General features: G+C 38.3%; 1 protein-coding gene across 1 annotated transcript; it reads left to right on the top strand.

The window, feature by feature from the left end:
- Positions 1–131: 131 nt before the first annotated feature.
- On the top strand, positions 132–21,290 carry POGLUT1 (protein O-glucosyltransferase 1). Its single transcript, XM_014076599.2, has 11 exons — positions 132–302; positions 2,017–2,107; positions 4,490–4,633; positions 7,719–7,854; positions 7,985–8,106; positions 8,793–8,852; positions 9,327–9,426; positions 12,626–12,684; positions 13,739–13,906; positions 16,230–16,286; positions 19,975–21,290. The coding sequence occupies exons 1-11, from the start codon at positions 218–220 to the stop codon at positions 20,129–20,131; spliced, it is 1,179 nt and encodes a 392-aa protein (XP_013932074.2). The 5' UTR covers positions 132–217; the 3' UTR covers positions 20,132–21,290.
- The last annotated feature ends 986 nt before the right edge of the window (positions 21,291–22,276 follow it).

Genomic DNA, 22,276 nt, shown 5'->3' with positions numbered 1-22,276 from the left:
GTTTTGTTCTGCACGCAGGCAGGATGCCCCAGTGGCCAATCAGAAGCACAGACATGATCACATGTCATAGAACTACATTTCCCATAAGGCAGTCTCTGCCAATATTTCCCAGGAGGTAGTTTCTTAAAGGAGACAGCTCTTAATTCCTACACTATCTTTATACTGCTGGGGCAGCACAGGGCACATACGTTAAAGTTGTAGCTTGGGGTTCGGCGTGATGCAGCGTCTGCAATTGTCTCTTGGGATTTTACATGTTTTTATTCTGTGTCTGTTTACTCTGGGCTGGGGAAGTAGCTCAGCAGGTGAGTGTTAGGATGATTTTTCACTGATCGGATGCAAATGGGACCGAATATATCTCGATATAATTTTGTTTTGCAGCGTGCTAATCTATGGGATTCAGGAATTCTTTCTCCACCATCTCACTCTTGATTCTCTGGAGTCATTCATTGTTCAGAGGCCAATATCATATTGTATTCCTTTATAAGTTTCCTTTTTTTCTTATATGCGAGAGATTTGAACATTTATCTGAAACTTGTTTCTTAATATGCTTTAACTATTTTCAATATTATACTGTTTTGCAAATAATGAAAAATAAATGTACTGAATTAAAACACCAAATTAAGATTTTTCTACGACCTGATAACCTACAATTTATGAGAAATCTTTGGCATTATGGTTAATTCTAGGAGTTTCACACATCTGCAAGCATTACTTTTTTATATATTAGAAAACAGAAACAAATCTTAATCACAAGAAATGATATAATAGCATTTGCTTTTGTAATTTATTAGGATGGCACAGCACTTTGATTCAATTTTCCCCCCAAAAAGTGTTTTGACATAACATATCTATGTCCAATTTGAGTAGAGCATCTTTTCCCATGCTTGCTCTTTATCTCTGAAGCAACTTTTCTGAATAAAGTGGGGATTTTCTGTGTATTAAATAATTAATGAAAAAGAAAAGTTTATCCAGGTAAGATTGCATCTGCAAACCTGTTTAAGGAGTAATTTAAGAAGTAATGCTGGAGTCCTGTGGACATTGGAGAGTGGAACTGAAGCCATTTCTTCTCACTTGTTGCCTTTAATATATGGTAACTATTGGCTCCAGCTTGTGACTCTGGACTATATAATCCCATGTGTCAGACGACTGTAGAATAATGTAATGCAGCATTATAAAAATGTCACCACATGGTTTTACTCACAAGATTAAATGCTATCTGAGTGCCACTGCATTTAAAACCATATCATACTGTGGGCATAAATGTAGATGATACCAGAAAGGAATTTGTGGCTTGGCATGAGCATTGAATAAATGAAGAACTTAATAAATACATTGGCTTATCAATGACAGTTATGCCTTCATCTCATCTATTTATGCCATACATTGACCTGCTTGATCAAAACTATACTGTGCAAATAAATTATCATTCATCAGATGAATTAAACCATAAATTAGAGGCAAATTTTATAACTATAATTTTAATCTCTAGTTTGCAAGTCCTTTTTTTCTTTCAAATCCAATTAATGTACCAGTACTCATCTACATATTGGCTAACTCATGCTTATCAGAACTCAGAGCACTTTATATGAAAAAAAAATACATTGTTGAAGGAAAAAAGAGCAAAAATAATATTCAACGTGCTAACGATGCAAAGTAAATTAAAAAATAGAATGATACGTTAATTCTAAGTAAAAATATTGCAAAACAAACATTTTAATATACTTAGCCAATGTATTTAATGACAAATCCATAATGTATTTTTCCTGCAGTTATTTAATTGTATAATTTAGGGGAAAATATTGTAATCATTTGAGGGGGGGTTATGTTTTCATATTTTTGGAACACGTATTAGAGGAAAAGATAAATAATTTTATCAAAAAACTATAAATCCAATTCCATTCATGTTGCAGGCATTGTATTCATAGAATATACTGTATATGGAAATCTTGCACTACCTACATCAACAATACAGTGGAAATAATTACATTTGCAAAACTGTTTCTATTTAAATTTTAGATGCACACTGGAAAAAAATCCTTGTTCAAATTGATGAAGCAGTGAAGAACTACAGCCCATGTGTGAAAGATAACTGCAAGTGCCATCAAAGGTAAGAAAGCAAAGGTATCTGATGGTTCCATCCATGGCTTGTGTTCTGATTACAAGTCTATTCATTAAGAACTTGATTGTTATTTATCAAATCAGCTGAATCTTCTGAGTTTGCATGCAACTATCAGCACTGGCTGGATTTGTATAAAATGTATATTTTAACACAGTTCAAATGGTCTGGCTACTTTCTAATGCTGTAAATTACATGAATAGAAAGTTATCATATGTTCCTGTGTCATAATTGATTTTTGGTTTAGTTACTATCTTTTACAAATCTTGCTCAGAGTTAAGTAAACTTTAGTTAAACCATATGTTGATGGAATATCAGTGCAGTTTGACTTCCAGTCCTTCCATTGATAGCATGGTTTTATGCACCATGCTAACTGTAACAGGATTCACTTAGAATTTTGTGTGAATCCAGCAATTATGATGTAAACAGACAGTTACGGTTTTGTCAACAAGTTAAACCATGGTTTAGTATTTAAGATATAGTTTCTCTTTTCCCTGTGTAGTTGAAAGGAAGAGTTCAGAGGCATTTTCTTACACTTTAGTTAAATCAGAATAATCAACAGAATAAGAGAGTTGGAAGGGATCTTGGGGGTTTTCCAGTCCATCCCCCTATTCAGACAGGAAACCCTACACCAGGGCTTCCCCAGGACCCAGTTATGTCTAGTACTTAAGATAAGATGATCATTTCTTTTCCAAGCTTTTAATTGTTAATCACTGATTTAACCTTTACTGTAATTGTATTAATTTTGTTATATTTATACTCTGAATTTTTATTGGTTAAAGTTATTTTGAATATTGGCATAAACGGAAAGTAGAGGTGTATATTCAATAACAACAAAATAAATATTTTTATTTTATTTAAATAAAATAATTTATTTACATTAAATTTTAATTTATTTAAAAACTCATCAGATAAAATTGTGCTTTCTTGTAATAATCTGTTTTATTAACCTAATTTTGAATACCCTTTCCTTAAAGGTAATTACACTTTTATTAATATATAGCTTGGTAAGTTCTTTTAAGATTGTACTGCATAATTGTTTTAATTTTAAACCATTTTCCATAAACTGTCCCAAAGAGGTTCTCTAGAAGGCACAAAAACATATTTTAAAAAATGAACTATACATATTATTTACAGCATTTTGCTGTAAAAGAGAATTCAATACAATTTCATAATGAAAACATTTTTAAAAAAGTAGGTCAGTACACAAACATTTTAGAATGAATAGAAAGAAAGCAAAATAGAAGAGCAGTAAAATAAATCAATTTAAGTGGGCCTCAAGGGATCAGTGGGTTCCAGCCACTGCTCATCGGATGAAAAGCGCTTAGTTGTGCTAAGCCAGGATTTTATTAAACTAGCAATGTTTCTCTGATTGAGTTAATATTAAGCAAAATCAAAGAATCATTGAAAGCTTCCTTATACCATGTTCATCTTGGTTACTAAATCTACAATATAAGGGCTGAAAGAGAAGAAATTTTGTATTTTAGAACAGACACCAGTCCTGGCCCCACCCTCCCCTCCCAGGAGTCTCCATGCAGCCCGTTCATCATGCCAGGTAAGTGTAGGGCCCGCACGGAGGCTCTGGGATGGCAAAAACCAGGCCCATTTCCGGCCTCCAGAGGACCTCCAGAGCCTGGGGAGACCATTTTCACCTCCTGTAGGCTTGGGGAAAGCCTCCAGAGCCTGGGAATGGCAAAAAAGAGCCTACCAGAAGTCTGAAAATGGGCTTGTTTCCAGCCTCTGGAGGGCCTCCAGAGCATGGCGGTGGCTGTTTTCGCCCTCCTGGAGGTTTGAAGAAAGCCTCTGGAACCTGAGAAGGGTGAAAACGCCCTCCCCAATGGTGCGGGAAGCTGCATAGGCCATGCCCAGCATGGCCACGCCCACTCAGCAACCAGGCAGAGAACCGGTTGCTAACATTTTTCAATCCCACCCCTGGTGCCATCCATGACAAAGTAAAAACTATATTCAGCAGACAAACAATATAGAAACAACCACCAAGCCAAAGGATCTAGAGCAGTGTTTCTTAACCTTGGGAACTTGAAGATGTCTGGACTTCAACTCCCAGAATTCCCCAACCAGCATTCGCTGGCTGGGGAATTCTGGGAGTTGAAGTCCAGACATCTTCAAGTTGCCAAGGTTGAGAAACACTGATCTAGAGAATGGAAGTAGTTGGGGAGATGACTGGAGGTAGCTGGAGGTACCACTAAACCTTCTCTGCCTTATTTGCTACTTCACCTTGCCCATTAGTGGGGCTGATTCCAAATCTGCACTGAGTCTTTGCCAAGCAAAACTGTATTCCTAACCTTCTTGTTAACTGTTATTAAACTAGCCTCTAGAATGTTTAACAATATTTAACAATCTCTTTCACTTTAGAGTTAGGGAACAAGACTTGGCTCCTTTTCGAGATGGAATCTCTGAGGAGTTGCTGTCAGAAGCAATCAGTCGAAAGCTTGGGACACACTATCAGATCATTGAGAAGAAGTTGTACCGGGAGCACGATTGCATGTTCCCTGCAAGGTGAGATATGAAATCCGTCAATCACATACTCAAAAAGAGAACGAGAGAGGAACAAGAAAATCCCCCTGCCCCATTAATTTATGGGTCATTGAGCAGAAAGTGTTTAAAAGGGCTGAAGTCTAACGTAAGAGAACTAACCAATTTTGTATTGCCTTGCTTGGAAATGTAGGAATTGGATTTGCTTTTGTGAGAAATCAATATTGACACTGCACTTTAGTTGTGCAAGGAGATGATATGGGTTAAAAGCTAAAAGAAATCAGGAATAAATACCTTTGAGGGAAAAGGATAATTGTAAAATATTATTACTTACAGTTGCTGGATTGTCAGGTAGATGCTTGTGGCTTTATTTCAGGTGCTTTATGATGGGAGTAAAACAAAAAGCACTCTTTATACTATCCGTTAATGGTATGGTGCTTCCCTGGGTTTTTTTTCCTGCTCAGCCCAGGTTTTAATCTCTGCAATGCTTCCATCCTATTCCTGTCGCTGGAATGGTGTAATTTTTATCCAGTCTCAGTCTGGTTATTCAGCCCATTTTAACATTTTATTTTAACCTCTTTGGTTTCATCCTACTTTCGAAGAACCGTTTTGCCTCTTATTGAACATCCTACCATAGGATAAGAGGTCTGTTCTTCTTCTGATATTTAACAAAATGTTAAAATATTGAAATATTCTAATATTTATTTGAAATATTATTTAGGACTGCAGGTTGAGTATGTTATGTGTTTTAGATCAATGGTCCCCAAACTTCCCAGTGCTGTGGAAAGCAGGGGGATATGGTTTTGGTCATGCCCATTGTTTGCATAAATGGAGCTTTGCATGCTCACCCGCGGCTTGCACGGGTTCTGTGCAAGGCTATGGCCTGGGAGATGGTGCCATCCAGTCTTAGATGAATGGTGTATGTTTAATATGTTATTTAAAAAAGTTCTGAGAAGTAACCTTTAAAACGGGGTTCCTCAAATTGCAGCCCCGGGGCTGGATAAGCCCACTGAACCATTAATCCAGCCCGCAAGGGACCACAATGCTGTCTTACCCACATCACCCTACCCACCTTCTGGAGGCTGAGGAGGCTAAAAATGTGACACAAATGGGCCTGTTTTGGGGTGGCAGAGAGGTTCTGAAGGTTCTGAATGGGCCCGTTTTTGGCATCCCCAGCCTCCAGAGAGGGAGGGAGGGAAGGAGAGAGATGCACACACAGCACAGCCACATCTCTTCACTAACCTTCTTTCCACCCCGCCAGGTGCATAACAAATTAAAGTTTAATTTGTGTGTATTGTTTAATGGACTGCTAAATTGGTCACAACTATCCAGTCACATGACCACCTAGCCATGCCCACCCAGCTAGTCCATCCCCCCCAACAATCTAAGGGACTGTGAATTGGTTCCCTGTTTAAAAAGTTTGAGGACCCCTGCTTCAAAGAATAAATATTTTTATAATAACATGAAGCCTCTAAATAAAGAATATATAAAGCAACAAACAGCTATTTTTCTGGTAATAATTTTAACAATTATCTTCTAATGAAATTAGAATTTTAGTAATTCACCATTCTAGCAATTTTGAAAATTAGAAAAAATAATTATTTAGAACAACCAAAGGAGGGAAATGTCAAAAATTTATAGGCTACTATTGCAATTAAGAAATATACACTTTAGCTTTAAAGGAAGTGATGAGATAGTGATTTTAGTAAAGCTGTAAAGGAAAAGAAATGGGAGTCATAGAAATCAGGTAGATTCACTTCAGTGGAAAACTTCTATTACTAGTATTTGACACTGATTAGATTAGTATGTTTACTGTATACATGGGAACAATTCCAAATTCTGAAGAGAATGTTAAGAAAAGTATTTTTTAAAATTATACACATTTTAAATAAAAGTGATATATTTATCTCCTTTTGAATTTTTTTCTTTTTTCCAAGCCTTGTGGATGTATGCTATTGAGTAAATGTTTACTCAAATGTTAACAACTGTTCAATGAAAATAAAATAAAAAATTAATCTAATTTGTGCTAATTAAAATGACATAAAAGCAGCATGAATTGGGTACCATTTACCTCTGTCAACTCTTGGAGTTAGACCAGATAAGGAGATAGCAGCATCAGAATGACTGGGATTCTACTTGATTGATGTAGTGTCAGCCCTTCAAGGTAGATCAGACTAAGAAACTGATGTCTTATAGGATAGTACTATCTTTATTGTAAAGCTATAACAGTGATGGTGAACGTTTTTTGGCTTGTATACCATAAGAGGGGGGGAGCACAGGGGGGTCGTGCATGGGCATCCTGCACCCATAATGCAATGCGCGACACCCCCCCCAGTGCGCATGGCACATGAGAGGTGCTCCCCTCCATTTTTTGCATGCTTTTTTCGCCCTCCCCAGGCCCCAGAGGCTTTATAGGAGCCTGGGGAGGGCAAAACAGCCTCCCACGCTCCCCCAGAGGCCCTCTGGAGGCTTCAGGGACCTTCAGGAAGCTTCTCTGAAGCCTCCAGAGGACTCAAAATGACCCTACGAGCAAACCGGAAGTGACTATTTTTTGCCCTCCAGAGGCTTCAGGGAAGCTCCTGAAGCCTTCGGAGGGCGTCCAGGGGAGCGGGGGAGGCTCTTTTCGCCTCCCCAGGCTCCTATAAAGCGGGCGAAAAATGGCTTTAAAAAAGGCTGAACTCAACTGGCCAGGGCATGCATGCGCGCTGGCCAGCTGACAGGGCAACGCCTTGCATGCCCTGACAAATGGCTCCGCGTGCCACCTGTGGCACACGTGCCATAGGTTCGCCCTCCCGGAGCTATAATAATAAATTGATGTTAGTCTGTGACTCCCCCACCCCCGAGCCCCTTTTATCCTTGTGTGAACTGGGGAGAGATTGGCTTATTCTGGGCTTGTTTTGATGCTCTGACAAACCTCTTTCAGCAAGAACATTTAAAAAAAGGAAAGGACAAAAAGAATTGTCCAAGTGAACTCATTTGCTTGCTTTGGTCATCTGTGAGGTTGCCTTTAAAAAAAAAAACTTGAAATAATCCAGAGTTTATTATGATTGGTGAACATAGCCAGTATATTCTACTCATAGATACCCTTTTGATATTTGATTGCCTACAGATGTAATGGAGTTGAGCACTTCATCCTGGAAATTATTCAGAACCTTCCTGATATGGAGATGGTCATCAATGTGCGGGACTACCCTCAGGTGCCCGCATATATGAAACCAAGAGTGCCTGTTTTATCTTTTAGCAAGGTGAGTGAACAGAGAGCTATTACCTATCAGTCCCAGTAGATAGGACAAATACCATATTTCATTGAATCTCTTGTATTAATGAAACATTTTGGTATAACTAACATGCCTTGCTCTCCTTTTTCTGTCAAAGACTTCAGAATACTACGATATTATGTACCCTGCCTGGACATTTTGGGAAGGGGGACCAGCTGTTTGGCCAATATATCCTACAGGCCTTGGGCGTTGGGACCTAATGAGAGAAAACCTCCAAAGGTAATATGAGGAGAGAATAGTTTTGTTGTATTTTTTTTTAAAAAAATAAAAGAATTCAAATTTGCATTGTAATAGGGCCCTGTGCATCAGTTCCTCATTCTGAAGAGTTTTCATTGAACTATAACATACACTTTGCTGAATGAAAGCTGCAGGTATTTAGTTATAGACTGTATAAATTCCAAAGAAATGAATGTTGGTCAAGTTCATCTAAGATGATATAATTGTGCTTCAGATTGAGAAAAATCCATGCAGAAAATAGCACATGGAGAGACGAAAAGCTAACTTTAGAAAGTCAGTAGGAAATTCACATGCAGAGATTTTGAAGATCTATTTTGATTTGGTGGATGGCATTTCCTTGGTAGATGCTGTTGGGAATTGGATTCTGGGACCGAATACAGCAACCTCCACTTTCTCTTTTTGCCATCCTATTTAGTCTCCATGCAATGAGCTGCAAGTAAACAGAAACACAGTACCAGAAGTACAACATCGTTTAAACATTTGTGAGCCCTCTTTAATTTTCAATATTTCTGCATAATTATAAACTAAAGTAGGATTTGTTCACCACAGAAGTCCTGAAACTAGATCAAGAGAATCAAGTAAATGAATAAAAAACAAACATACCATTTTTAATTGAGAACCATTAATATCAGTATTTTGATACAGTGTATTTATCAAAATATTCTTAGCTCAGCAGAAAAATGGCCCTGGAAGAAGAAAATTTCCAAAGCCTATTTTCGAGGATCCAGGTGAGCATTTTTTTTTCTATCAAGTATTTGATAGTCCTAATCTTGCTAATAATTATTCTATTGTACTGTGCTGTTCAGGGAAATTAAATTGGTCCAATTGAAATATATATATATATTTAAAGGTAATGTTTTCCTTAAGTTTATATCAACTCCTGGACAATACATGGATTTATCTCTGTTATTTTCTTGGCACCAGTGCTTTTGCTACTGCTATGTTCAGGAATGCTTTTACTACATAATACCTTACGAAGAGTAGTTAGAATCCAACTAATAGTGAGAGACACTAATTGTAGTAAAATAAAAGGTTTTTGGCATTCTGATCACTCCAAGCAGAGTCCCAGAAAACCAGTGGATGGTAGTTATAATTTTCACTTGCTCACTATAGTATTATATGATTTATTGATCAAGTTATTTGAAAAGTGCCAAATTGGAAAAAAGCCAATCTAACACAGTTCTGTGTGATTTCTGTGGTAGGACAAGTGCAGAACGGGATCCCCTCATTCTTCTTTCTCGAGAGAATCCAGATCTTGTTGATGCAGAGTACACTAAGAACCAAGCTTGGAAATCTGAAAAAGTAAATACCATTGAATACTATTCAAATGTTATTATTACTATTAGTATTAACACTGTTATTATTTTTTTTCCTTTCTCTTGTAAGGGACAATAAAACAATCCATTATGAAGTCAGATGAAGTTTTAAATATTGACAATCATTAGTACATTTCAAGTTTTTCTATTTCAAAGGAAAGAATATATTTTTGACAGGTTGAGAATTATCTATTATTCTACTGTACTTGATCCCTTTACTGTCAAAGACTGGTGGAACTCCCACTGGACTTGTTCGACTTATTTTAATATGTGGTATACAATATGATTTTATATTTAAATGTGAAAGCTCCTTTAAATACAACATTATGCTCTCGATACATGTATAGCAGGGTACATGTTTTTAATATTTTTTTTTGTTCTGTCAGTTGTTTCTTTGTTTGTATTACACTTTCCCCAAACAAAGGGGGAATGTAAACCGCTCTGAGTCCTTTTTTATTAGGGTAGTATATAGGTTTCAGTAAATAAATAAGTAAATCAATAAATAGTATCACTTCTTCCAATCTGATTATTCCAGCAGCCACTGTAAATTTGATTAAGCTGAGCAAGTATTGTGATTATAACAGTCGTGGTGGCACTGTGGTTAGAATGCAGTACTGCAGGCTAACTCACTCCAGGAGTTTGATTCTGAGTGGCTCAAGATTGACTCAGCCTTCCAACCTTCCGAGGTCAGTAAAATGAGGACCCAGATTGTTGGGAGCATGATACGAATTCTATAAACTACTTAGAGAGAGCTGTAAAGCTTTGTGAAGTGGTATATGTAAGTTATATACTTAGAAACCGGTATATAAGAGCTATTGCTATGGACCACAAGACTTGATATGATGGTATGTGGAAATCAGTGACGTGCGGTGAGCTTCATGGCCGGTGAGGCAAGCGCGAAAGCCCCACCGAAACCCCGGCGCTGCGTCTGCCATAGAGTGGGACCCTCACTGGCCATGAAGCTCACCGCACGTCACTCGGCAGTTCAAACTCTGCTCTGCAGCCCAAACTTTCTCCTCCCAGCTACTTGGCCTGTTGGACACAGTGGTGGCGGGGGGAGGAATGGGCTGGCTGGCTGGGGAGGGGGGAGCCCTTTAAAGCCCTGCTGCCGCGTCTTCCCAGCAAGACTTCCTTTCGGCTCGCGGTTTCCCTTGCCTGCCTTAACCAAAGCTTGGCGCCCTGCCTCTGCTTTCGCACCTCCCTCCCTCAGCTGTGCAGCCGCGTCGGCGGCAACTCTCAGCCTACGGCGGCAGCGTCACACAGGCTGTGGAAGGAGGAGAAGGAGGAGGGAACCAAGAGAGCTTTTACCGGGCGTGCGCTCCACAGCCAGGACCGTCATTGCGCCTCCAGCCGCGTTTCTTCCTGCAAAGCCCATCGGGCGTCAGGCAGAGCTCTCGGGTTGCCTCCCCTGCCTCTAGTGACTGCATTCAGGGTCATTTCCCTGGTAGAAATGACCCTGAAAATATCTGAAATCCTAATGTTAGCAATACACCTACATCATGCTAACCCAAATACCATCCTGGATTTTATCAGTCCAGCATACACATGCCCATTGTGTTTGAATTGCTTGTGGACTGATTTCAAATCATACTTGCAAGAAGTAGTCCTTAAAGGAAGTTTTTAAAAGAAGATTTAAAATAAGCCTTTATTGTAAATATGATAAGGGCTATACATTGTTGTAAGAGATTGCTATGAGCACAGTACATTCATACAGTCTAGCCATATGTTGGCACTAAAGGGTATCCTATCAAATAGATTATTCCACATCTTTTTTAATCTCTTGCTGATTGAACTTTAGTCTCTTTTTCCAACATCAGGATGCCTGATTTGGCACCATAGGGGGTAAATTAAATAACAATAATTATCTGTCTGATTTGTGCAAACAAGAACTTGTTTTTCTAGTATGTTCTACATGCTGTGCATGCTTATTCCATAGTCATGGAGTTTAATGTTTAATTATAATAGTACCTATTATGTATACGAAGTAATGTAACATAGGGCAGGTTCCAGTACTACCAGGTGATCTCATTCAGTGATATGTTTCCATCTCATAGCCCACAAAAATTACTTTAAACCTAGTAAGGTTTTGGGGTCTTGCCTCACAATTTCCAGTCTATGAAATGTATTTTTACAGACACAAATAACAGAAGCTAGGGGATGGTGAGAAAGAAATAAATACTATATGTTGAATATATTGGCACCTGCCAATATTTTGTTTAATCCTTGAAGCTGATAAGCCCATCCACATATAAGACAATTCTCAATTTTTTAACTAAAATACCCAGAAAAATGTGCCACCCATCGATGTATTAACCCACATTTTTATGTTATTTTTAATCAAAAATTTTAAACAAAATCTATCAATCTGCTGATTCATGGTCATGGGTGGGGTTATATATGAATATATTTATCAAATATGGGTACTTTAAAAATATTATTGTTTACATTTGTGGATAAGCCAATCTGAAGATAAGCCAAAGCCATTTTTGGAGATACATTCTGGCACCAATAGTGAAATTCTCAGTTTATTCTCAACTTTGTACTGTACTAATGTGTTGGTATTGGATCTCATCATATAAAAGAAAGATGTCCAGTATCTGAACATTTAGGTCAATATGAGATCTGCATAGTTTAAAAACCTTAAGTGTTTATAATTATTTCTGTATTTTGAAACATTCTGTATTGAAAATAACAGTTCACAGCTGCAGTTATTTATATGGAAAGTGATGAGAAGTCTTGGGGCATGTCTGACCAGCTGCTCAGAGTCTACAAAAATGGATTAGCATATAAATTGAATAACTAAACAACTTATATTAAATATGGCAGTTCTAATCAGTCCAAGACAGGAAAATGGATTAAAGAAAACCACAGCTTGTTGCATATGTGATATAAAAGTACTGCATAGCATTTGTGTGTGTGAATTAATGTTTATTTGGAAGAAAAAGAATCAATGAACATTCTAAGAAAGCTTGTGTATGGCTTCACTCTAAGAAAATTAATGAACTGAATATTTAGCTAGTTAGTTCTTAGATTCTCTGGCTTATAGCAACAACTTTAATCATGTATTGAAAAAAAATTAGAAAAATGTGTTTTACTGCATCTTTTTGTATAACATTTCCATTATAGTTTCTTAGGAAGGTGATTAAAAGCATATTCCTTTTTTTAAATAAAACCCTTTTTTAAAGGATACTCTTGGGAGACCACCTGCAACAGAAGTTCCACTGATAGACCATTGTAAATTCAAGTAAGTATTTGATTCAATCTTGGTAAATATCTGAATGCATGTTAGTTCAGTGAAAGCAATAGAATCGTCATTGATGCATGTGTCAACACTAGCCTTAAACTCAAGACGACCTTGCTTTTACTTTGGTATTGAGGACCAGTGTACCCATCCAATAGTCCTTAGCTGCTATTGCTATTTTAAATTGTTCGCCTTAGCTTGAATTTCATGGTGAAAGCTGGAGAATTAGTTGCATCCTAATTTTTTATAAGTTAAGAACATATAAATGGTATTGGTACTATGCAAACTTAATTTTTCTAAATATTCTTGCTATTTGAATTGTAATGCTATGAATTTCCATCATCTGTGATTTACAGCTGTGTTACTATAATGCATTCCAGGAATCTCTAAGACTCTCTGTATCTCCTGTGTGCCATTCAGCATTAATAAGTAATTGATATGATTAAACTCCTTAGGTTATCTGTAGTTGCTGTGATACCCAGAACCAAAGGAGCTTGTCATCTCAGGCCCCTGGAATTGTACAGCAATAATTTTCAGTTAGGTTTAGATGATAAAATGATGCTACTGAGAAGCTGGTATTTAAATACCAGCTTGGCATCTCTTGAAAAGAGCAAAACATTGCTAAGAATAGAAATTGGGAATTCTTTCATTTGGAGACTGTTTCTTTTCATTGTACTGGCAGATTGCAGTCTTAATTTCTTTTAGCTCCACTGTGGTTATTAAGATGTTGGTGAACATTTTAGCTGAAATATACATATATGCTTTATGGTGTGTTAATGTATTTATATGGGCTCAATAGGAGCAAGGTTTAAAAGCAGATAGAAGGGTGCAGAAGATGCAACAATTTAGACTCCTAAACGTTGGGTTTACTGTTTCTGGTTTTAGTCTCTATGTGGCAATATTTGAATGAAATATTTTTATCATATAGCATTAAGATTGTACTATAAACTTTCACTTTGTAGAAGACTAAATTACATTTATATTTCTGTAATGTAAATATAAATATGCTCATTGGAGAAGAGCCATATTTTAAGGCAAGTTTTTTTTTTAATATAAGATACCTCTTCAATTTTCGAGGAGTTGCAGCCAGTTTTCGCTTCAAACACCTTTTCCTGTGTGGTTCTTTGGTCTTCCATGTTGGAGAAGACTGGCAAGAATTCTTCTATCCACAATTGAAACCCTGGGTTCACTATATCCCAGTTCAGTCTGATCTTTCTAATGTGAGGTGAGATGTTAAAACTGCAGTGGCTTAATTATTTGTGTGTATTAATAGCTTTTATGTAAAATATGAATAATATAAAACTATTTAGAATTATGCATCTTATTTGACAAAATCATCAATAATGAGGTAGAGATAACTGAATTAAAATACATGGGTTACCTTCAAAGGTAGATTCATACAGAATGCATTTCATGGTTTGGATTAAACTGGTGTTTATATGATTGAGACTAGATGAAATCTATTTTTATATAATAGACAGACATTTAGTTGCCATAAAAGAGATTTTGAGTTAAAGGTGGTCTCGATAAACACCATTTGTTCAGCAACCGTTTAAACTTACAACAACACTGAATAAGTGGTTGTTTCAAATGGTCCTTGGAATTCTAGACATTGTGACATCTCCATGATTATATTATTGTGATCTGGGCACTCAGCATCCAGCTCAGAATGACAAGATTTCAGCAAGCCCCAGTCACAACTTCCATAGTTCTCTGCAAACTTCCCACAAGTAAAGTCAGTGGGGAAGCTGGCAGGAAGTCAAAAATTGCAGTCATGGGAGGTCCTTGCTTAACAACCTTACCTTCACAGTTCTTGCTTAACAATAGCACCCAGGATGGCCACAACCAGCCACTAAACTGCACAGTCACATGACATTGCACATTATGACCTTCTTGTGTAGTGATGCTTATAATTGGCCTAACTATTTTATTCCTATTTTTAATTTAATTTATTGTAATATTTATATATAGTTTTTAAGCACTGGTTTGGAGAAAACTCATTAGCACTTTTTCGTGCGGCTGTTGATAAACAAATAGGATTGCCAACATGATCGCTAACATCTGATGATGGATATGACACAAGAATAATACTAATAATAATACTTTTTAAGTTTATATATCACCCAGATTGGAGCATCAGCATTTTCAGCTTCAAGCATACCTAAATTATTAAAAGTAATCATTAAATATTATGAAACAGAAAAGCCCATAATTAACCTGTATAAACTTTGTTGTTGATAAATCATTTTAACTGGCATATTTTGAAAACTGATTGGAATAAAGAATTGGCAATTTCCATGTTTAAATAATGAGAAACTGTCAATGTCCACATTAAATTTTGATAATTTTAGGTTAATTTAAAAATGTTAAATAAAACTATGGCTTAATTAAAAATAATAATATTTCAGACTTATTTTGTTGCATAGGAAAGAAATGCATAAATCATATTTTTGGTGGAGATCAATTGGGAATAGACTATTAAAATACGTTTTTACATGCCCTTATTTGGTTGTGGTAGTGCAATAGTTAGAATGCAGTACTGCCCAGTACTTCTGCTGACTGCCAGCTGCCTGAAGTTTGGCAGTTTGAGTCTCTTCAGCTCAAGATTGACTCACCTTCTATCCTTCCAAGGTGGATAAAATGAGACCCAGTTTGTTGGGGATAATATGCTGACAGTAAACAGATTAGAGAGGCCTGTGAAGCACTGTGAAGTGGTATATAAATCTAAGTGCTATTGCTGTTGTAATCTGGGGAAATTATTCATTATATTATACAATAATAAAAATATTAAGACAAGATTTAACACTTTCATACATATTTTTTAAAATTAAATACCTACTGCTTGAAAATTATGGCTAGACAACAAAACTGGATTCTGTGCTGCCTTATTACTGCCAAGACAAATATTTAGTTGCTTGCTTACTTGTTGGTTTTCATAACTGCCCAATTCTACATGATTATGACCTTCAAATTGGAATGGTAAATGTCTGGTTACAATTGCTCAGTGAATCGAAGAGCTGATGTTATCAATGAGTTGTTTATAGACATACTATAGATTATGTTTGGATGATTTTAATGAAATACCATCTTTCACTGAAATTGTGTATGTACTCATACACATGTCTATGTATATATGTATATCTCAAAACAACTATGTAAATACACTTATTCACATGTTTATATAGTTGTTTTGCTTCCTTCCCCCCCTTATTTTATTTATTGTGCAATTTATTTTTATTTTTTTTAATTTATTTCTTTTTTACTAATTCAATTATTTGTTTTTTAATTTATTTATTGCATTATTTTATGTTGTATTTTATTGTATTGTTATTGTTGTATCTTAATGCTTTTGCTGAAGGAAGGTTTAGAGTTCTATTGAATTAAAACTCAAACAAATGAACAAGCACATAAATAGCAAGTTGAAAAAAGCAAACCCAATCCATTAAAACTAACAGATTTCCCTTGCTGAGTTTGCTCATATTTATTCTGCCTAAAGCCAATCTTAGAAACCTAACATTTTCTGATTTTTATCCAAATATATGTTTCAGAGAGCTATTGGAATTTGTAAGAGAAAATGATGATGTTGCTCAAAAAATTTCTGAGAGGTAAGCTCTTATTACTGCTATGCTTTAATTGTTTGGAATTCCTTAGTATAAAATATATTTGATCATGAAGTCCATAAGATTTTCCCAAGATTATGTTTGTAATTTGTTTAAAAATTGAAAAATGTCTACAGATAGTCCTTCCTTAATATCCATTTGTTCAATAACAGTTCAAAGTTATGACAGTACTGCAGGAAGGGACTTATGACCAATCCTCAAAGTTATGGCCTATGCAGCACCCCTACGATCACATGTTCCACAATCTGCTTGCACTTACATATGCAGGGATGCTTCATTCCCCATTAGCCTATCTCCCCCATCTATCCTTTTGGACCCCTTTTGTTCACAGTCGTTGCCACCCTAGCTAACATCCACTGTCTTCTTGCTATTGATGAAGCATGCCCCTACACAAGGCAGTTGCTGGCTGCACAAGACTTTCTTTCTCAGGTCCCACATCATGCATTTCTTCCAGAGACCAGGGGAAAATGGCTGTCTGTAGCCAGCAGCTGCCTCACAAAGGTATAGGGCAAGAACCCTTCAGCAGCTACAGAGAATGGTGAAGGGCAGCAGAGCACAAAACAGTAGAGACCTCAGAGTGCATGTTGACGAGGGCTGGACTGGCTGAGGCTTCATGGAACAGTTTCAGCTTTGCACTGCGACCTAAGGAATTCTGTTGACAGTGGCAATGAGGAGCTAAACAATGTGTATATTTGATATTGCCCTTTATGACCACATCAGTTAGTGACAGAAATCTGGTTACAATTAACGTAACTTGAGGACTACCTCATTACTGCTTCAGACAGGAAGGCGGTGCAGAGACTGGTGGGGATGGCAGAAAAGATTATTGGCAGTTATCCAGGACATAGCATATAAGCATTGCTTATATGAGCAGGGTCCGCAGGAGTATCTTGGACAGTACACATCATCTTCATGAGCTGTTTTCCTTGTTACATTATGGGAGGAGGCTTTGTGGTATTCGAAGCAGAACATGCAGATTCAGGCACAGTTTTGTTCCATACAGTTTCAACCTTGTAAATGCTCAAGCTTCCTCTTTCTGCCAGGGGTGGTTTCCAGCTGCTACTACTTCCGGTTTGCTCAGGGACGCGGTATGTGCGTGCTTGATGCGCGTACATGCGCAGTACTAATAAAAAGCTTCTGCGCATGCACAGCAGAGACGTGCAGTGAGGGAGGCAGGGCCTCACCACTGTCATGATGAAAAGAAAAAAAAAGGAAAAAGGCAGAGGTAGTTGCTGCCAGAGTCACAGTGGATGACTCTGCTTAGTGATTAACTGCAGGGGGAGGCGAGAAAACCACATGCCTCCTTTAGACTATTGTTATGATCACTTGAGCAGAGTTAAGCAAGAGTTAAAAGGCGAAAAATTCCTTATGCAAAAGAGGCACGTGGTTCTCTCGCCTCCTGCTCTGGCAGCAACAGGTCTTGCCTTTTTCTTTTTACATTTTTTACATTTGCATCATGGCGAACAAGAGGAGAGTTGAAATCCTCGGTGACACAGCTGGAAAAGGTATGTGGGTCGGGAGGGAGGGGGGAGGAATTCAAAATTATTGTAATTTAATTTGTAAGTAATTTTTTATTGTAAGTAATTTGTGTGTGTGTGTGTTCGTGCGTTTCTTTCTTCACTTCACTCAAGCAAACTCTCTCAATTTGAGAGAGATTTTGTTTGAGAAGAGAGGGAAGGGGCAGATGCAGGGAGGGCAGCCTTGTTTGAGAAGAGAGGGGCAGTCCGCCAGCAGAAGCGGGTCTTTTACCCGCCTCCGCTGGTGGGCTGGCGCTTTCTTTCTTTTTCCTGCTGTGCCTCCCTTCCCTTTCTCCTCTTCCCCCCACCGGGAGCCCCATCCTGCTCCCCTCTCCGTTTCCTCCTCCTCCTCTCCCCTTTCTTTGCCGGCTGCCGCCTCGCCCCCCACCTCCTCCGTCCCTGCCGCTGTGTCCGACAGGCATCTCCGTTTGTCTGCCATAAACGTGAGATGCTTGGCAGAGGCGGCAGAGCATGGCAGATGCGAGAAGCAACATCCCTGCCACTGTGTCCGACAGGCATCTCGCGTTTATGTCCGCCATAAACGCAAGATGCCTGTCGGACACAGCGGCGGAGACGGAGGAGGCAGAGGGGCGGGGCAGCGGAGCTCCTTCATGTTCATCCCCTTCAGGGCTTTTCCCGCCTCCAGGACATTCCTGAACTGCACGAAGGCAAAGCCCCGGAGCTTTCCATCGGGCTTCCTGGGCAGGGAGGCTTCTAGGACCATCCTGAAGGCAGCAAAGGCGCTTTTCAGCTCCTCTTGCGTGCACTTGAAGCTGAGGTTGCGGACGATCAACTGGGCCTTCTTGGGGGCACCCCTGGCCTTGGGGGGCTCCGGTGCTTCCCGGGGGGTCTCTTCGCCGCCGCCTTCTCCTGCTGCCCTCCACTTCTTCTTGAGCGGCGCCAGCGCCAGACTGACCTGGCGAGTGCTGAAGATGTGGATCTCACTCAGGGCCTGCTGCGCGTCCTCCGGTAGGGGAAACTGATGAAGCCCAGCCCGGTGCACATCTCTCCACCGGGCGCCGTCACGACCACCGCCCGCCGCACCGGCCCCGCCGCTGTGTCCGACAGGCGTCTTGCGTTAATGGCGGACATAAATGCAAGACGCCTGTCGGACACAGTGGCAGGGACATTGCTTCTCGCTGCTGTCACGCTCTTGTCTCACCAACCGTAACCCTCACCACACGTCACTGATGCACAGAAGCAAAAAGCAAGATGGCAGTGCTTATGGCGGCGCTGAGAGAACCAGTTCAGGAGCATGGCAAGTCGAGTTACTACCTACTCAGCCGAACCATTAGGAACCCACCTCTGCTTTCCACTATATATTCAAAATGGACAGTGATAAATATTTATATCAGTGGTGAAATTCATTTTTTTTTACTACTAGTTCTGTGGGCATGGGTTGGTGGGCGTGGCAGGGGAAGGATATTGCAAAATCTCCATTCCCACCCTACTCTGGGGCCAGCCAAAGGTGGTATATGCCGGTTCTCTGAACTACTCAAAATTTCCACTACCACTTCTCCAGAACCTGCTGAATTTCACCCGATTTATATGTATTTATATGTTAGGGTATAGTTATATACATATGTATGTGTATTCTGTAGCATATATGTGTGTTATGTGTGTGTACACTTTTGAGAGGCAACAGAATTTCATTTTAATATGTGCCAGAGTGCCCACAGAAAAAAATGACAATAATGGTTATCTTACCTCTTATCTTATTTGTGTTGCATGTAAATTTAGAAATAATTGCTAGGATGTGTTTATGTCTTGCGGGAGGAAGACCTTTAAATGATATTCAGTTTTAATACTGATAATTATACATCATTTAATGTTTACTTCCACAATTGGAAGAGGTTTGTTCTGTTTTCTTTATAGCAGGTAGCACTTTCAACACTACATCAATTCGAGTTACATGTATAAGTCTTGCTTTGATTTTTATATAAGTGTTTAAATTTTAGGACTAAGTCATAAAATTACAGATTCCTGGATAGGCATAATGACTGCTAAGCTTTTTTTCTTTTTTTATAGCCCAGGTGTATATTTAAGCTTTTGAATTAGAAAAGCAATTGACTGTATTGACTTTTGAATTAGAATTCAAAAGTGAGTTTTGAATTAGAAAAGCAATTGACTTCTTTGCTTCATTGTTTGGTCCCTAGGGGTCGCCAGTTCATCATGGACCACTTGCAAATGGAGGACATTTCTTGTTACTGGGAACAACTTCTAAAGGAGTACTCTAGAGCCTTGACTTATAAAGTAAAACGGAAGAGCAACTATAATGAGATATTGCCGAGACCTATGAAAACTGAACTGTAAAAACCCCCCACCTCCAAACAGGAGTTATGGACATTTTGAGATCAGGAAAGGAGGATTGTTCCTTTACCAGTGGAAGTTCTTTCGGTGTGTTGACAAACTAAAAAGAGAAGAACATTGTTTCTACTTACTGCAGTGTATGAATGACAGACTGAATTCTATTTTATATTGTGGTCAGTAAAATTATGCTAAGAAGAGGGTGAAAATTTTGCTGAGTTCTAGCATTCTTTAAAATTTCTTGATAATTGTTACTCATATCTACTTACTCACCACAGTGTCATATTGACCCTACTTTGTGGGTTACAATTGTTAAATGGATCATTAATCTATTAATGAAATCATCCCAAATTGTTATGAAATATTGCATTCCATTTGACTAATGTACCAATACATTCCTGATACAGTTTAATTCATCGAGAAGCCCATCATTCTAAAATAAGCTTCTGGAAAGCTTATAATCAAATGCAAGTAGCCCTCGACTTAAACAACAGTTCGTTTACTCACAGTTCAACAGCACTGAAAAAAGTGACATGACTCTTTTTCACACTACAACCATTGCAGCATCTCCATGGTCACATGCTTAGCAACTGACTAATGACAGTTGCAGTGTCCCAGGGTCACATAATCACCTTTTGAGATTTTCTAATAAGCAAAGTCAATGGGAAAGCCAGATTCCCTTAGCAACCATGTTACTAACTTAACAATATAGGGGTTCATTTAACAACTGTGGCAAAAAAGGTCATAAAATGGGGCAAAACTCACTTAACAACTGTCTCATATAGCAACAGAAATTTTGGGTTCAATTGTGTCATAAATTAAGGATTACCTGTAATTCTTACTTTGACCAGCTCTGGAGGACTGATCTACTAGCTGTATTTAAACAATTTGTAATAAATCATAGGTTTCTCTTCATACGTACAGGGTTTTTTTTCCAATTACTGTTTTTATTAAATAATAATTTGTGAGCGGTATATTAGTCAGTAGGGATACTTTAATTGTAATCCCAGATGTAAAATACAGTATCTTTTGCAAATAGATTTTTATTTTTTTTCTGAGATGGGGGCTGTACTTGTCTTCACGTTCTCTTTTCTCCATATTAATGGTTGCAACATTACAAATGTCCAAAAGATTAATCCAAATTAAAGAATTAATCTATTTCCTATGGGTTTGTGTTTTCTGAGTGCTTTAGCTCTTCAAATTTCACATTCATATTAGGTAGATTTCATGCATATGCCATCTTGGATCCCTTTAGTCAGATTTTATAACAAAACAGATCTGGGTTAAAAAGAACCAAAAGGGAGTCCGATTTAGATCTACACAATACAATAAACCTAAAATATCACTTAAAGAACTATTCATTGGGATTCAAATGCTATGACTTTCATGCTGAGTCGGTGGTTTGCACACAGCCTAAACATCTTTTCCAGCTTTCATCTTCCACCTTTATGTAGAGGTTGCTTCAGGCTATTACTATGCTAATGATTGAAAGTATATTAATCAAAAGAACTATTCAGTTTTGAACTTGTATGAGTTCTGGTTTCCTGTGTTACATTTCCTGCATTAATGAACCAGTATATTTAGGAGGGACATGGTGGCTCAGTGGTTAAGACGCTGAGCTTATCGATCAGAAATGTCAGCGGTTCGAATCCCTAGTGCCGCGTAACGGAGTGAGCTCCCGTTACTTGTCCCAGCTTCTGCCAAACTAGCAGTTCGAAAGCACCAAAAATGCAAGTAGGAAAATAGGGACCACCTTTGGTGGGAAGGTAACAGTGTTCTGTGCGTTTACTCATGCCGGCCACATGACCACAGAGATGTCTTTAGACAGCACTAGCTCTTCAGCTTTGAAATAGAGATGAGCACCGCCCCCGAGAGTCGTGACCCACTTGCACATATGTGTGAGGGGAACCTTTACCTTTCATATTTAGGAGAAATTTTAATAATTTAAAATAGGACAGGCAATCTTCTCAGAGTGGTGAGCTATCAGTTCCCTGGCAAATGGAGTGTGCAGGGTTGAACTGAGGGGTTCTTGGTGCTGTGACCTTGCAGATGTTTCATTACCAAACTAAGTAACAGCCTTGCAACTGTAGGAAGTTATCACCCACCCCTCTCCCAGAAAAATGAAATATCCTAGGAAATATTGAAAAGGCA

The sequence above is a fragment of the Thamnophis sirtalis genome, unplaced genomic scaffold (genome assembly GCF_051295495.1).
Source record: "Thamnophis sirtalis isolate CommonGarterSnake01/CBP01778 unplaced genomic scaffold, rThaSir2_p1.2 scaffold_8, whole genome shotgun sequence".
NCBI lineage: Eukaryota > Metazoa > Chordata > Lepidosauria > Squamata > Natricidae > Thamnophis > Thamnophis sirtalis.
This window is presented reverse-complemented; position numbering and strand designations above follow the sequence as displayed.